At 48.6% G+C, this 16,266-nt stretch overlaps 2 protein-coding genes across 2 annotated transcripts; one reads left to right on the forward strand and one right to left on the reverse strand.

Moving 5' to 3' along the window:
- Positions 1–1,387: 1,387 nt before the first annotated feature.
- Positions 1,388–12,107, reverse strand: LOC101911567 (cell surface glycoprotein CD200 receptor 1-B-like). The gene is made up of 3 exons (XM_055807890.1): positions 5,558–12,107; positions 4,032–4,340; positions 1,388–2,990 (listed from the first exon to the last, which is right to left on the reverse strand). The coding sequence occupies exons 1-3, from the start codon at positions 5,694–5,696 to the stop codon at positions 2,686–2,688; spliced, it is 753 nt and encodes a 250-aa protein (XP_055663865.1). The 5' UTR covers positions 5,697–12,107; the 3' UTR covers positions 1,388–2,685.
- A 319-nt stretch (positions 12,108–12,426) lies between these two features.
- GTPBP8 (GTP binding protein 8 (putative)) lies at positions 12,427–16,042 on the forward strand. The gene is given in 8 exon segments (XM_013296821.3): positions 12,427–12,458; positions 12,460–12,715; positions 12,853–12,951; positions 13,500–13,630; positions 14,046–14,145; positions 14,576–14,694; positions 15,144–15,270; positions 15,875–16,042. Coding segments are annotated over 7 exon segments (822 nt in total). The 3' UTR covers positions 15,229–15,270; positions 15,875–16,042.
- Positions 16,043–16,266: the final 224 nt, after the last annotated feature.

Below are 16,266 nucleotides of genomic sequence, written 5' to 3' on the forward strand. Positions count from 1 at the left end.
TGGGATAATGCGGGTTTGAATCTTTGTACCAAGCTTCAGAAATACTCTGAAGTGCGAGCATCTTTTGGTCTCGCAGTGTGCCCCTTCACCATACTCGGAGGTAGAAGAGATGTGAAGAGACTTGTACTAGCAACTTGTAACACTGAAATAGTGGTAACGTGGAAGAGACACAGCTGGTAATACTGGAGCAGTCTCTCTGAGATCATTCTGCAAATGAACAGGATGTGAAAGGGGTTTTATGTAATCCTTTGGGGCAGGCTCACCAAGTGACAGAAAAGTGAGTCTGTAGTAAAACTGGTATATGCATAAAACCCCCACCAATAAACAAACAAACAAAAAACTCCCATAGAAAGGCAAGCAATCTTTTCCTGCTGACATGTTTTAACCCTGGCCAGCAAGTAAGCCCATCTCCTAGCCCCTTGCTCACTTGGTTCCCCCCAGTGGGATGGGGGAGAGACTCAGAAGAGTAAAAGTGAGAAAACTCATGGGTTGAGATAAAGACAGTTTAATAAGTAAAGTAAAAGCTGCTCACGCAAGCAAAGCAAAATAAGGGATTCATTCGTTACTTCCCACCGGCAGGCAGGTGCTCAGCCACCTCCAGGAAAGCAGGGCTCCATCACACATAACGGTTACTTGGGAAGACAAATGCCGTAACTACGAACGTCTTCCCCTTCCTTCTTCTCCCCCCAGCTTTATATGCTGAGCCTCGTATGGTGTGGGAGATCCCTTTGGGCAGCTGGGGTCAGCTGTCCCAGCCGTGTCCCCTCCCAGCTTCTAGTGCCCCCCCAGCCTGCTCGCTGCTGGGGTGGGTGGGAAGCAGAAGAGGCCTCAGCTCTGGGCAAGCACGGCTCTGCAGCAATGCAAACATCCCTGTTATCAACGCTGTTGTCAGCACAGATCCAAAACACAGCCCCATGCTGGCTGCTGTGAAGAAAATTGACTCTACCCCAGCCAAAACCAGCACATTCTCCACCCCTTATTGCCTACTGTTTACGTCCTGCTTAGGCCACACACTATCCAATACATCCTCATTAACTACCACCCCTCTTCCCATACTTTGATATATACTCATAGATATCATTCTCTTAGTTTGTTGACCACCCCCCTGTGAAGTGTCCACAAAATGTTCAGTGAGTTCACTCAGTCTGTTTGGGTTCCATCTTTTATGGTGGTCACTCAGGACAGGAGAGGTGGTGTCTTGTGTGGAGTTATTGGGCACCAAAGCCAGATCAGGTTTGGTGATCTGGCAAAGCATGGAGCACGGGCAACTTGGACACAGTAGTTAGTTCTGCCTCTGCGGTGTTTGCGCTGTCGTTTTGGGCAGCAGTGGCACTTTGTGACAGAGAGGCTAGCTCCGATGATGGGCCACACTGCCAGACTGCTGCCAAAGCTCCTGAGCAGTTACAACAGCAGTCCTGTTCTGCTGTCCTGCAATACTTGCTGCATTTCTGCACTGGACCTGCCTTCCCTGGCTTCCTTTAAGCAGGACAAAATGGACCAAAAGTCTGGTTCCAAGCTCAGAAAAATATCTTGCTGCTTCTTTAATCTTCATAGCTTGGTAAATCTTTGTTCAGATCCCTCAATTGGGTGGAAATAAAAAGGAACCATTATGGCAGCAGGGAGAAGGTCCCTAACGCTCAGCTATGGACTCCCTTCCCCGCTGCCCCAGCTGCGGTGTTACAGACCTCAGACAAACCTCCACGGACATGTGCTGAACTGGCGTGTTTGTGACAGACTAAGGTGACTGTACATGACACGAATTAGTGCCAGAAGCCCTGCCAAACTTCCCCAGGGCTGGCCAAAGGGGATTGTGTGTATCATGCACCATACATACCTTCTATCACAGAAGCCGTAGAGGTGAAGAACAGCGAGCAGGAGGAGGAGGCCCAGGAGACTAGCAAGGCTGGTGACACAGCAAAGAAACCATGCGGCCTTTACAAAGACTAAAGAGAAACAGTTGTTCTTTGAGGTACATCTCAGACGGTTCGCTTACCCCGTGCCCCTGTCAGGATGGTATCATGTAGGCAATGCTCTCTTTGTCTGTACTTCAGAGGGTGACCTAAGGCAGCTGGAACACAGTGCCAGGCAGAACTGGGAATAAATAACGCCCTCCCATGCACTCGATGGAGGACCCTAGTCTTTTGCTGTAGGGGCACTAACTAGGTCCTCCACGTCACCACTTCCCATAACCCAGCCGCAGGCCTTGCATGTGCATCCCAGCAAATTTCAGCTCTGATTCTCTTCCAACCGAGTACTTCGGTGAAGTACATATTGTTGCACACAACTTCCCAGCAATGCCTTCCACTTCACCACCTAAAGTGTTCACCTACCAGCCAGTACTTGGAAGCTGAAAGCTGGTTTTCAGTCTCCCTGTCACAACCTGCGTGTAACCCAACAATGAGCAAGATGTAATGGTACCGCTGGGTTACAATGCATAGATCTGGGTGACCATACCATTTACATCTCTGTGTGTCATGAACTTCTGAATAATCCTGCCTTTCCATTCAGCCCTGTCGGTGGAAGGGGAGACCGCTACATCCATCTTTCCTAGAATTTCACAAAGGACTTTACAGTTCTGACAGCACTGCTATTTATCCTTCCCCCTCCCAACAAATTTCTCACTGGAAATTTCAGCTCAGCTGCAGAGCTCCTGCTGCAATCCTGCCAGTGCCACTGATGTTTTCATTAGTGCATGAACCAGGGTTTTAAACATAAACGAACAAAGAGAAGCTTACCTGGGGGAGGACAGCCTACATCCACGCTCTGGTTCCACACTGGGTGGGACATGAAGCAGGTTGCATTAGTCACGTTGGTGCTATATGCTGCGAACTTGCTGAGAACAGTCACTGTCCCGTTGTCATGGGCTTCTTCCCTGGGGGGGGAGTTGCTCTCTGGGACCCACCAGATCTGAGCAGCCGGCCTCCCTGCCCCTGCCTCGCACACCGGCCTCCCATCGTCATCATCACAGCGCACGGTCAGCCTGGGGGGGACTGCAAAGTGTCAGGGGGGGGAGATGCATGGAGTTAGTTTGCTGCAGTTGGGATATGATGTTCTTGTTCTCTACCTAAAATGTACAGTGCAAAGAGCAGAAGAAGGTTGGAGGCGCCACCCCGTTACAGCGACATGGGCCAAAGTCACAAGAGACCAAGATCGTGCCTCCTTTTTCTCTTTTGGACAACTCTCCCCCATTCAGGTGAGTCACCGCAGCCATGTGCCACTAGAGGAGGTTTTCTTGGACATTGCAGGGGGGCTTATCCCAAATGCGGGGCTGAATTAGACTTTTGTGCTAAGCAGCCATAGTACACGTGGTTTAAGATGTATCTGAATGCCAGCATGAGAGGAAATGGGTCCCCTCCTATGGTCTGAGTAAGAACAACCCAGGAGAAAGAATGCAACAGAAGAAAGAAAGGGGCAGCGGGCACAAACTGAAACACAGGAGGTTCCATCTGAATATGAGGAAAAACTTCTTTACCTTGATGGTGACAGAGCACAGAACCGGCTACCCAGAGAGGCTGTGGGGTCTCCTGCTCAAGACATTCAAAACCCACCTGGACCTGATTCTGTGCAGCCTGCTCTAGGAGAACCTGCTTTAGAGGGAGTTGGTCTAGATGATCTCTAGAGTTCCCTTCCAGCCCTGACCATCCTGTGATCCTATATTTGACAGAATATCTCAGCACTTGGAAGTGTTACTGTCAGCTGCTTTAGTTCTCTTAAATTAGTCTATTAATGATTGAATCTATGGGATAAGTGGATGCGTGTGCAGGGTCCTCTTTTAGTATACTGGAAATTGCTTCACACCTCTTGCTTCTAACTAGACAGTGGAAAAGGGGGTAGCAGCAGGGAGAAGAGGTTTGGGAAGTAAGAAGGGAGACACACAGCTACTACCAATGAAATGCATGACACTTTCTCCCAGCAAGAAAGGTCCTTTTCCTACTGCACACTTCCCCTGGTGCATGGAGAGAGGAGCTTTGTATGTCCAGGCACAGACAGGGTCCTTTGCAGAACTGTAAAATGAGGAAGGAGCCCCTTACCCAGCACGGTCAGGTGGTACATCTCATGGAAATTCCCTTCTGTTGCTACTACTTCGCAGGTGTAGTTTCCCTCATGGGCTATTCCCACTTGCCGTATCTCAAGGTCAGGATCCCAATCTGGTCTGGATCTCCAGTTTATGCTGTCACTGCAGTTTGTTCTGTCTGTCTTGTGGTGATCAGCCCTGTATCCCAAGGTGCAGGGGCCTCCAACTTTGGGGTTCATTTTCCATATTATAAAAGTTGTATTTGGCCTGGGAGTGCAGGTGAGCACAGAGGTGCTACCTACCATTGCTGACACTTCGAGGTTCCCTGCAGGAGAGAAAGGAGAAGGACATGTGAGAATGTGCCAGGCACATCACCCATAGCCTTGGAGTTCTGCTCTGTGCTTCACAGAGAAAGGTGTGCGTGGTCACACACCAGCGTGAGGCCCTGTCCCTGCCACCCCAAAGCTGCATCTCTTTTCTTAGGCTGCAGCAGGTCTCCAAACTCATGGCTGTGTCCACGTACATTGGTCCTTGTTTTCACTGCCTCCCTTTGTAAGCTCCCTTCCCTAGGACAGTGGATAAATAACCTGGCTGGGAGGCAGTGTCTGAATGAGCCGCAGAGCCCATCTGTACAGGGAGATCTCTCAGGTTGCTTTTCCCTCAGCCACACTGCCCAGTACAGCAGAAAAACGCACGTTTGAAGATATTCACCCCACTTTTGTGCTGGATATAAGCAGCCCTCTTAATCAGGTCAAGCACAGGTGGCAATTTCTGCCCTGCCACTCCAAAGCTTCTATGAACCAAATTCCCTGATTACAGTGGTGACAGATGAAATAGAAGAGCATAACATGTAACTGGAAAGAAAACACATTTGTGTTTGCTGTTAGATGCAGAGATCCCCGATAGACTCAAGGTCACTGCCTTGTGACCTGCCTCACCTGTCCTAACAAAAACAAACAAGAAAAACAAGCAAGAACTTGCATGATTAATGTAGAGTAGGGAGAAGAAGGATTATTAAAGCTGCATCTTCAGATCCCACATTTTTTTAATTAGCTTTTCTGTGTATTTAACTGAATTTGCAAGGGGCAAAGAACCTTCCCATTAAGTCTTACTAAAATTTTCATCTGAATCTAGTGTTGTAAAATCCCAGTATACTTCATTTGCCAGGACAACTCAACTCAACCTAAAAGTAAAGCTTGATAAGGTGCTCAGACTGATCAGAAAACCTCCTATCAAACATGTCTTTAGTAAATGTGTTAATTATCATGAAAAATACCATTCTCCAAGAAAATCATTACCGGTTTTCATCAAATCAATGAAAAGCCCCAGTTCAGCATTTTATTGGCTGACAAGTGAAAAGATCTAGTTGCAGCTAGAAATGTTTTGATTTGCAGGTTACTGGTTTTCCATCAAAAAGTCCCTTAAGAAATTTGTAAAGATCCCTTGCCCGAGATTTTTTCGTTCCCAAAGAAGAACTCAGTAAACATCACTCTGACACATTGCCTTTTCCTCCTCTGCCCTCACCGGTACCATCAGAAGTACCTGTAGCTCCTGTGACCACAGCGATGGTGAGCAGAGCAATGGTGTACACGTTCTCCCCGACAACTTTCAAAGGAGCTCTTGTGTTTGTGAGCAATGTGGGTTTCTTGCACCATCCCACTTGCTGTGAGCTCCCCATCATCCCCTGCCAGCGATCCTCAGCAGCCAGAGTCACTGCTCTTCCTGCGCTCCTGACAGCCCCGCAGCGCGGAAACAAAGATGTGGCTCATCTTCCTACTATAGAGCTTCTTGTGCTTCGGTGAACAGAGAGGAAATGGTTTGGTATTTGCTTTCTGACCACTGGCCTTCTGTCTTGTGTTACCGTGAGAAGACAAACTCTATTGCAGAACTTGCACAAAGTCTAAGCAGTGTGATTTTTCATGCCTGGCTCTGATTTCACAGCGAGAATTTGATCACTGGGAATTGGGGGAAGGATATTCTTAGCCTACCACTCAAAGGATGCTCAACATACTCCAAGAAATCTCTTAAAACAAATCCCTCTTCCTCCCCAGTTTATTCTTGCCCACATACCTAACAGGCTATGACCTTTTCTCTAAAAGTCACTGGTGATTGCTTCTCCCCTGCAGGGAGGGAGGGCAGATAGGTGCATGGTAAATTTATATAAGAGCTCTGTTTCTCTGGTGATAGTAAATCTACAGATAGACTGAAGTTACTTTTTTTGCACCACTGTTTTGTTTGGTTTTCAAACTGTTTGGTATTATATTGCCCCCATACATACACATGTGAACACTGAAGGTCATTCCAGTGGTCAGCTGCAGGATTTTGTTTAGAGCCAAAAAAGTCCCTTAGTTTTTACAAGGTCCTTGAGCTTTCCCCAAGCTACTACTGTCGACCTTCCCGTGTGATTAAGACTGTTGTCTTATACCAGCAGAGGCAGCTTCCCTAGATATAAGATGAACCTCCCTGGAAATGAATGCACTGAACTTAATTTTATCAGAAAAATGTTAGCTTCCCCAAAGTTTGAAGCCACCAAGCTGAAATGAGTTGGTGACTATCTGCTTGTTCCAAGAAGAGAACTCTGCCTCCGTAAGTTAGAGCAGATTTATGCATTTCCATTGCTGTGCTGAAATGTGCCTGGAAGGGCTTCAGTTCTGTGGTCAGAGAGATGCAAGACATCCAAGAATGGAGGGGATCACTGGCCAGCAGGCAACCGCGTCTCTTCCCCCAGCCGAACAGCGGGTGCCATTTACCTGAGAAGAGGCACAGCACCCATTAATGACTCAAAAGAAAATCTAGGTAAGGTCAAAGAGAAAGTTAGGTAACCTGTGTTTACAGTTCTTATATTCAGAAAAGCCAACAACAGCAATACAATGAAATCTTCATCTCTGCTGGCTGTGGTTGCTGCAGTTACACTTTCCGAAAGTCACTTTGTCAGACAATTTTAGGCAGCTATCAGCATCTTGGTCAATGCAGGTTCTGCTCCAGTGCTGTGCGGACTGGTGGTTAAGTGCAGAAACCATTTCTCATGTTTAGAGGTAGATGCAAAGATCACATTTAGATCCCTGCAGTGCAAGACATACCATAGTTTCAGCCACAGATGTGGGTGGTGTAGCTCAGCACTAATTGGCGGAGGTAGCAAGAAATAATGGTCCAAGTCATGAAAATCAGAAGCTTTCAGGGTCCTAATCACTTGGGATTTAATTGGGAGCAATGCACCCAGGCACCTGGAAGAATCTAGGGTCATTTTAGAAACGAAGACAGGAAAACTGATGAAATGAAAGGGAGAATTCCCTACAGTACATGGTGCAGCCTAGCCCAATTATCTTTGGGGTAAGGTCTAATACTTTGGGGTTTGGGGTTTGGTTTTTTTGCTAAAGATTCTGCTTGCTCTCTGATAACAAAGCTGATGGCTGAAAAAATCATGTTTGTATTTTTTTAATTAGCCTTTTGGGTTTTGAGTCTTCAGATTACAGTCTGGCCACAGCACAGCAACTTACTGCATGACTATGAAGAGTGGAAAGGTTTTATATGGGCAAATTGGCAGAGGGAGGATTGATGGGGTTGGTTTGATTTTTGGAAGCCCAAACCCTTGGTCTGACACTCAGGCTGGAGCCAGACAGCATGGCAGTATTGTGGCAAGAGCACCGCTGTTGTGCCCCAGGCAGCAGATCCAGGGAACTGATCTGCTGGACCTGGGTGTTCTCCATCCACCTCCAGCACAGCCCTGGAGCTGGTTGTAAGTGTCGTTCAGTGTTAGATAGTTTCCTCCTCAGCTCAGAAGACTTCTGTGTTTGAGAGCCTGTTTTAGTTGAGGTCATAGAGTACCATGAATGACTGGCCTGATAACCTGTTTCCTTTTTGTCGTTTCTCACTTGCTACCTCGGGTTTTTTGAGCCATTCTGCAAGAGCAAAGGCCTGGCAAAGGGCTCTACCCGTACATCATCCCCTTAGGAGAAGGACTCAGCCTCCCCCGCCTCTCCCCCAGTTGCTGATGTACCACATCCAACCACCCTCCTGGGTCTTTCAGAACATGCTGCTATGTGGTTGCTCCATGGTTATTAGCGGCTCATCCCCTGGAGAGAGCACAGTTTTGCAAACGCTGGCTTCATGCTGCTGCTGCTGTGCAGTCCATCTGTGAGGGCTTTTGTGGGAGCACAGGCTCTAGCTGCGCTTTCCTCTCATCTCCTGGCCAAAGCAAGCAACAGCGCTCACCTTGAAAAGTTGTTTTTGGTGTTGTTTTTTTTTTTATGAACAAAAACCCCAGAACAGTTCACTTTCCAGGATCTTCATTGTTGCTTTCTAGTATTGATGTGGTAAGTTTGGGTTAACTTCTAATGGAGCATTTGTAATTCCTGAAGTAGGACATTTCCTTTTGGGAATGAAAAGGCAGGCATTTGCTGAAGCTATTACTGGATTTATAAATTATCAAATAAACACTTTGCTTGCATCAGAAATGTTTTTGGGCCAGATCATTAGAGAATGTTGTAATCTGAGCAAACACGCCATAGATCTGCAAAGGACAGAACAAGACCATCCCCACCAGCTCTTACAACATAAAACTCAGAACGGTGGGGCTATGTGAGCCATCAGTAACCCTGAATTGCATCACATGGCAGCCTGTGGATGCTACGTCCACAACAATTTCAGTATGCTAAAAAGGGCAATCTCAAGCTAATGAGGCAGTAAGATTACATTTCTAGATGATTATCATAAACAAACCAGCGGTAGGTTGTGGGATCTCAGCCATGCAACACTAGGTTCTTGCATAAGCTGGTACTTTGCTTGGAAATTTGTAGTAGGAATTCTATTGTTTGAACCCTTTTTTCCCCGTGCCACTGCACTGTTTTAGCACGGATACGGATCATATGAAGGCAGGAGCTCTGCTGATAAACCTGGTTAAAGATGTGGAGTACAGAAGTGTCCTCACATAGCTTTGTCTGATAGTCTGAATGTCTCTGCAATAAAATCACTGTATGATATGAGTTACAGCAAGTATGGGGAGGAAACACATGTCACTGTCTTCTTTCTTTACCAATTCCTTTATTTTGAGAATTACCTGCTGCTACCATGGTCCTGGTCACAGCCATAGAAACCGGCATTAAGGAAACGAAATTTTTTCCCCAAATCATTTCTTGATGTAATGGTTATACGATTCTCCATCCCACCTGCACCAGTCATGGGAGGTTCTCCCTTTTCAATGTCCTCACCAGTCCATGTTATTGGCCCTTCGATTTTTTCAGCCCAAACTCATGGGGTTTCTAATGGATTTAGTGGCCTTAAGATGCAGAATTTCCTCCTCTTGTGTATCACTGTGCTAGTGACCACGGCTAACTGAGCAAATGGATGGAGCAGTTCTGTCTTCTGCTCTTTGTCTCTCCTCAAAGGCCAAAGTGCAAAAACAAATGCTGCAGCAGGGGTCAGACCAGGTACAAATGGAAGAGATTAGCTGAATTTAGATGAATATCATAAAGAAAATTTCAGTTCTGTCAAGCCAGTGGTAACTACATTTCAGCTAGGACTAGCAGTGTTGGCTGCTGCACGAACAATAATGCCTCTCTCTTCCATTACTTTCCTTGAGAATTTTTTAAAAACTTTCCCACTGAGTACTTGAATTTTATTTTTACTTTATAATTTTTTTTCTGTCTCAAAATATCCAGTCCTTGAGAGGTTTCTGGTTTTGAATTCCTTCTTGAGGAAAGAGAGACACTCACCCCCCCACCCCTCGCCCTTAAAATAATTTGCCTAGAGAAAATGCAGAGCTGTTTAGTATTTTATACAAGTAATTTATCCTTTAAAACTGTCTATCCTAGTAACTTTAATTGCTAAACCACCTTCCAAGTGGAAGTGGAATTCCAGTTGGAATACATAGGCTGTATTTTAGGGGAAAGCACAGATTTGGACACAGTTAGTAGTGTTCTTAATGTCACAGAAAAGCAGAAAGGTTCCTGCATGTCCTTTCTGGTATGCGTCCTGGTGACAGTATTTGGTCTCTGTTCCTCTTCTTGGAAAAGGTGCTCAAAAGCCCGGTTGCCTTTGGCTCACAATACTCGAGCTGACTGCCCCAAACGCACAAGGAGCCCCCATGCTCTCCCAGAACTCCATCTCCAGCTGGTCTCACAGCTCTGCTTCTCCAAGAGGCATCTGAGGTGAATGGCAGTTTGACCTGTCACACGATGCTGGGATAGCCAAGATCAGATCACAACAGACAACCGATGTTTCTATTTCCTTCCAGCTTCATGCTTCAGACCATTTCTTTGGGATTATTTTGACCAGTTCTTTGGGATTTAAGGTCGGTGTCAATGGTTATAGATCCCTCTTTCATACTCCAGAGGAATGACTGCTAGAGTTTTTCATGTGGACTGAATTATTTTTGTAGTCATTCCCTAACATCTGAACTACATAACCCACAACTGAAAAGAGACATCTGCTGCCACAGACATGAGCCATAGGCAATTTTAGTCTGAATGCCTAATTTTTGGCAATAATACACAGAATAGAAACTAGTCTTTCATGGGAGATATGAAGTAGGCTTCAATGATGTTTTACCAGTTCTGTCCACAGTAACCTGCCATTTCCAGTCTCCATACCATCTGCTTCCAGAGAACCTACACTGCAGTTTGGTCCAGGAAAAAAAAAAACCACCACCCTCTGTTGAAATGCACTGTTCTGATCTTCAGGTTTGAGATGTGGGTCTACTGGATGCTCTTATTTATCCAGCCTTTTGCTAAAATTAGATACATTCAGAAAGTTCTATGCCATTTTAATCTGTTCCCGTCGCCTATGTAGGTACTGTCACATTAAAAAGGGAGACTTAATTAGTGGCTAGGGCACTGTGAACTGAGCGCTGCTCACATCACCATGCCTGCACATGTGCTGTTACACGGGCCCATCAGTTTCTCTGCTGCCTTCCCTCGTGCCTCTGGCCAGCTGGGCTGGGGGTACTGTGCTGGAGAACACGGGCACTAAGGGCAACCACTGCAGGGTCATTTCAAGCAGGCAAGCCTGCTGCCAGTGGCGGTGAGCTGCACGGGACGCTGAGGCAAAAATACCTAAGAGCACTTGCTCTGTTTCACGTGCCATGGTTTGGTATAGAAACGTGGAAATCTGCCCGCTGGAGTCGTTATGAACATCATCTCTGGCCAGTGTTGGGGTTTTTTTCTGTTACTAGATTCACCACAGATTTTAATTGAATTAGGTGGCTGCATTACCACAAAAGAAAAAAAAAATAGCAGTGTTGCTGAAGTGATCCTTGAACAGTTTATTTTTCTGCTTTTTTTTCTCTACATTTACCTACAGTTACTTCCACCACTGGGGAGAGGCCAGATCTGTAGGTTTCAGACTGGCTGGGAATCAAAGCTCATCTGTAGATTTATTTGGGAGCACTTTTCTAAGCATGCACGTAGCAGCCAGCGATTGCGGGTTGTCCTGAGCTACGCACGTCTGAGCTCCACCTTGCTGTGAAGCGAAAATTTAAGAGGACTTAATTTACAGGAATAAAGTAGGATACAGGGGTTTTTCCCTTAGTTTTACACTGTTAGCCTGTCACCAGTAACTGCTTCCACTGACCATAAATTTGAGAAGCGTATGCATTTCAGTAGAAGCTTGTCTTCGTAGGAAAGAGTGGAAGAAACTGCTCATGAGAAACATGTAGGTCGGTGGCTGGACTTTTCTTAGGGGCCAGAAGTTCCTTCCGTAGAGCCTTGTAGCAGGGATCAACTGGTCTCAAAGGAAAGCCGGTTACAGACCGTGTTATCTCCTAACGGTCCTTCCTGGCCTTACATCTTTTCACTGTAATAAAGAAACCAGCCAGGTTTACAGGGCTTTACGCAGAGGACGGTGGCTGCAGAGGAAGGATGGGTCTCGGAGCAATGGCAGCGTCCCCCAGGACCCTCGGGGGGGCGAGGTCGCACATCGGAGCCGCTCCCGGAGAAGCGACCCGGGCAGCAGACGGGGCCGGCCGCAGGGCGCTGCTGCTCCGCCCGTTCCGCGGCCACCGCGGCTCCCCGCGCAGCGCCCGCGGCAGCGCAGCGCCGTCCGGTGCCCGGCTCGGGTCTGCCCAGGGCCGGCATGAGCCAGAGCGCAGCGCCGTCCGGTGCCCGGCTCGGGTCTGCCCAGGGCCGGCATGAGCCAGAGCGAAGCGCCGTCCGGTGCCCGGCTCGGGTCTGCCCAGGGCCGGCATGAGCCAGAGCAAAGCGCGGAGCCCAGCCCGGGGAGCCCGGCTGCTCGCGGGGGCGGTGCGGGGGCTCCCGGGCAGGGCGCAGCCACCCGCACCAGGCCCAGCCTCGGCCGCACCCGGGCCCCGCTCCGCCCCGTTCACCGCCCTCCGGGGCCGCCCCGCGCCCCGCTCCGCCCCGCTGCCCGCCGCCTTCCGGGGCCGGGCCCCGCCGCCTTCCGGGCCGCGCCGCGCCGGGATGCTGCTGCCGGGCGGGGGTGGCGGCGCGGGGCCCGCCGGCGCTGGCCGCCCTGTCCCAGGTGCTGCGGCTGGAGCCGAGCCGCCGCGCCGGCGTCGTGTTCCCGCTGCAGAAGCTGGAGCGGTACCTGGCGCCCGGCGCCGACACGGAGCGGTTCCGCCTCTTCCAGCCCGGCCTGGCCGCCCTGCAGCGCGCCGAGCTGCTCTTCAGGCCCGGCCACGGCCACGCCATCGAGTACGTGAGCTCGGCCGTCCGCATGGGCCATGCCCCGCCGCCCGGGCCGCCCGAGGTGAGGGACCCGCGGGGCCGCACGGCGCTGTCCTCCGGCGCCGTCCCCAAAGGCTGACCAAGGTCCAGGTGCCCCTGCCCGGCGTGGGTGCGGGGCGCTGGGCAGGTGTGGAAATGCTCTGTGCCTCCCCGCTGCAGGTGTGCTTCATCGGCCGCAGCAACGTGGGCAAGTCGTCTTTAATCCGAGCCTTGTTCTCTCTGGCCCCTGAGGTGGAGGTCAGAGTGTCAAAAACTCCGGTAAGCCCCGTTCTCAGCCCCGTTCGCAGCGCGCCTGCCGGTAAGCCCCGTTCGCAGCCCACCTCCTGCACGGTCAGAGGCCAGTGCCAACCGCAGAGCAGGGCTGAGGACAGGGGGGATCAATTTCTCAGTAACTTGAAGAGTCCGTCAGAAGGTGCCAGCCACAGCGGCCAGCAGCTCGGAGCTGGCGCAGGCCGAGCACCAGCGAAGGAAAGGTGGCAGGAGCCCCAGCTGCTCCTTGCCCAGGGCCAGCACGGGCACCAGACAGAAGGGCTGCACCTGGGCAGATGTGCCATAAAGCCCTTTGGGGAAGAGCCGAGCGCAGTGACCCATGAAGGTTTTTAGTCTGTTTTAAGGCTAGAGCCGCACAGGATCGCTCCAAGGATGAGAGACTGGGCAGCTTAAAGCAACAGAGACATTTCTGCAGCCTTCCCTGCGCAGGTGGGGTACAGTACAGAGCTGTTTTGCAGGGCAGCCCCTAGTCCACTCCTCAAACCACCTTTTTAAAAGCACCCCCTTCCTTCATCTTACCTAAATCCTCTCCCTAGGGCCATACCAAGAAGATGAATTTCTTCAAAGTAGGGAAGTACTTTACTGTGGTGGATATGCCAGGATACGGCTACCGTGCCCCGCAAGACTTTGTGGAGATGGTGGAGGCCTATCTGCAGGAGCGGCACAAGTAAGGGACTTACCTGTACCTTCACAGAGCAATGGAAGCCAGATGCCTGTATACAACGTCATGTAATTCGGTGAAAAAATGCAGAAGGGGTAGCTACTTCCAGTGGTAGTATCGATTAGTTCACATGTCATTTCACTGGGAACCTCGTTCGTGCCTAGAGAGATCAAACCAGCAGCAAACATCGAGGTGCTGCTCCATGCTGACCCTCCGTTTCCTTGCATGGCTTTTCTTGGCTCTTCCCCTCCCCGGATCCCATGTTACTTGTTCCATGCTGACCCTCAGCTCGCATGCATGGCTCTTCTTGGCTCTTCCTATCCCTGGATCCCATGTGACTTATTCTTGGTTATGAATTTGGAAGTAGCAGAGCAGGCATGAAAAAAATGGTGGTTATTACTGTTGCTTGTATTTCTGGCAGCCTGAAGAGGACTTTTCTATTAGTTGATGGTGTAGTAGGACTCCAGAAAAAAGATCATATTGCTGTAGAGATGCTGGAAGAGTTTGGGATTCCTTATGTGGTAGGTAATGCTTTGTTCTCGTGTTGGTTATAAACTACAGATAATCTGTAAAGGTGTGTACCCGCTACCAGAGCTTATGCAAGGTGTCCTACCTAAGTAAAAAAACCACACACACACCCCTTACTGCTAATAAAACAGGGCTAAAATATGTTGAGGGCGGCAAGTGGGATTTAAAGGATTTTTTGCTTGATTTATTAAGTGGACAATTTTTTTTTTCTCAGTGCTCAGCTTAAGCTTGAGAAGGTCCACTCCTTATGCAGACTATAGAACTGTTCCAGGGAACTGCATTATACCATTTTTTCCCCCCTAGATACAGCCCAGAGCTTTCAGCTTGCCTTGCAAGATGGCTCAGACTCTTAGAGATGTTCCAGACTAGCAACCAAATAATCTCCTTTTCCTCTTTTAATCCTCCCTTTCTGGATCCATGCAGATGGTGTTAACAAAAATTGACCGTGCTTCCAGAGGACTGTTGTTAAAGAATGTACTGGAAATCCAGGAGTTTGTAAAGGAGAAAACTCAGGGATGCTTTCCTCAGCTATTCCTGGTCAGGTAAAGCTCTTCTCTGTTGCCGTTGCCTTTCAGGTGATGATTTTGATAGGGCAAACTACCTGAAACGGGTCTGTCTGCTCTAGAGGTGGCACTTCTCTGTGTCCCGAGGATGGACGGTGGGCTGCTGATGGGGAAGCACCCCTTTCCTTTTTCCCCCTCCTCTACAAGCGAGTGGGAGTTCCAGTTTCAAAGCTGCTTCTTCCTTTGGCCTTTCTCCAAGGGGGCAGCAGTCCCTACGCTGCGTGCTAGTGGGCTTTGCCATTCTGTTTGGACTCGCGTTGACAGTAGCAAGCTGTCGTTTGATTTACACAGCTGTGGTGCTTGCTCTTGCCAAGGTTGTACTGCACTGCGGGAAATGTAATTTCATACAGCCGGTAGCTGGGTTTGCTTGCATTACTCCAAGACACAGCAGTATCTGGCACTGCACACCCATGCCTTTGTTTCCACAGTTCTCTGGAGTTTTCGGGGGTTCACTTGCTAAGATGCTTTGTAGCCCATGTTACTGGAAACCTGCGTGCTGTAGAGGCCAGCTGAAAAGACAGGCTCCTGATCTGCTCAGCTCATCCAGAACAAAAGGTACCAAAACCAGAGGTCTGGGGTTTTGTTGTAAAAAGCCCGAGGTACTAGAATTCATTTTTAGATAAACTTGTATAAATTTCTGGATAAACTAGTATTTGTAACACTAAGCTTTTTGTGTAATAAATCCATCAATTCAGGAAGTTTGCGCTGTGAATGAATCCAGGTTGTTATAAAACTGTTTTATAAAACCTACATGATTGTGCTGAGGACAAAAAAGCAAAGAGAACCTCCAAAGAGAAGCTCAGTTTTAATACAGCATTTCCTCTCCCTCCACCAAAATGTTCAAAAAGCTACCACTGCATGCCTAAGCTCTGCTCTATGTAGGATACGAGAATAGTCTAGTAATCTCATTACTAAAGACACATTTAGTTTAGGGAATAAAAACTGTAGCCCTAACATTAGGCAAACTGTACTTGCCCAGTTTAATTGAATGATACGCAGAGGTTTACTTCTCTCAGCTTACATAGCGCGGGCCAAAAACTAGTGCCTGTGCAACCTGCCTGCTCTAAGGCAATCTAGAGTGGAAATAGCCAGTTGTCTGTGAAGGTGTGTGTAGCACTTCTTATGTATTTTACTTTGTAACTTTTTGCACATTCGATAGGTGCGGCATGACAGCACAGGTTGCCCGCACACGTCAAGCTGTTCCTGTTCCCGGTGTGTGAAGGAAAGGACATACCTTTAATGGGGTCTGCTTTTTGATTACTGTTGGCTTGAAACAAAATGGAATAAAAGACTGACATCTAGGGGAATGCCCTCCTTCTGCACTTTATCATGAGTCAGTGCTACATCTGTCTTCTAATCCAGCTGCACTCAGGTGAATTGTCAGAGATGAGACATCCTGTCCATTATCTGCATCTGTTCTACCCTGGCAGCTGAAGCAAAATACTGATGTCCCGTACTCTGTGAGCTGCTACTGTGCACCTGAAGAACTGTCCCCCACAGCAACTGGGTCTGCTTCAAAGCAGCTGAAGCTGTCCAGTTACAAGGTACAGA

The sequence above is a fragment of the Falco peregrinus genome, chromosome 6 (assembly GCF_023634155.1).
Source record: "Falco peregrinus isolate bFalPer1 chromosome 6, bFalPer1.pri, whole genome shotgun sequence".
In the NCBI taxonomy this organism is placed as follows: Eukaryota; Metazoa; Chordata; class Aves; order Falconiformes; family Falconidae; genus Falco; species Falco peregrinus.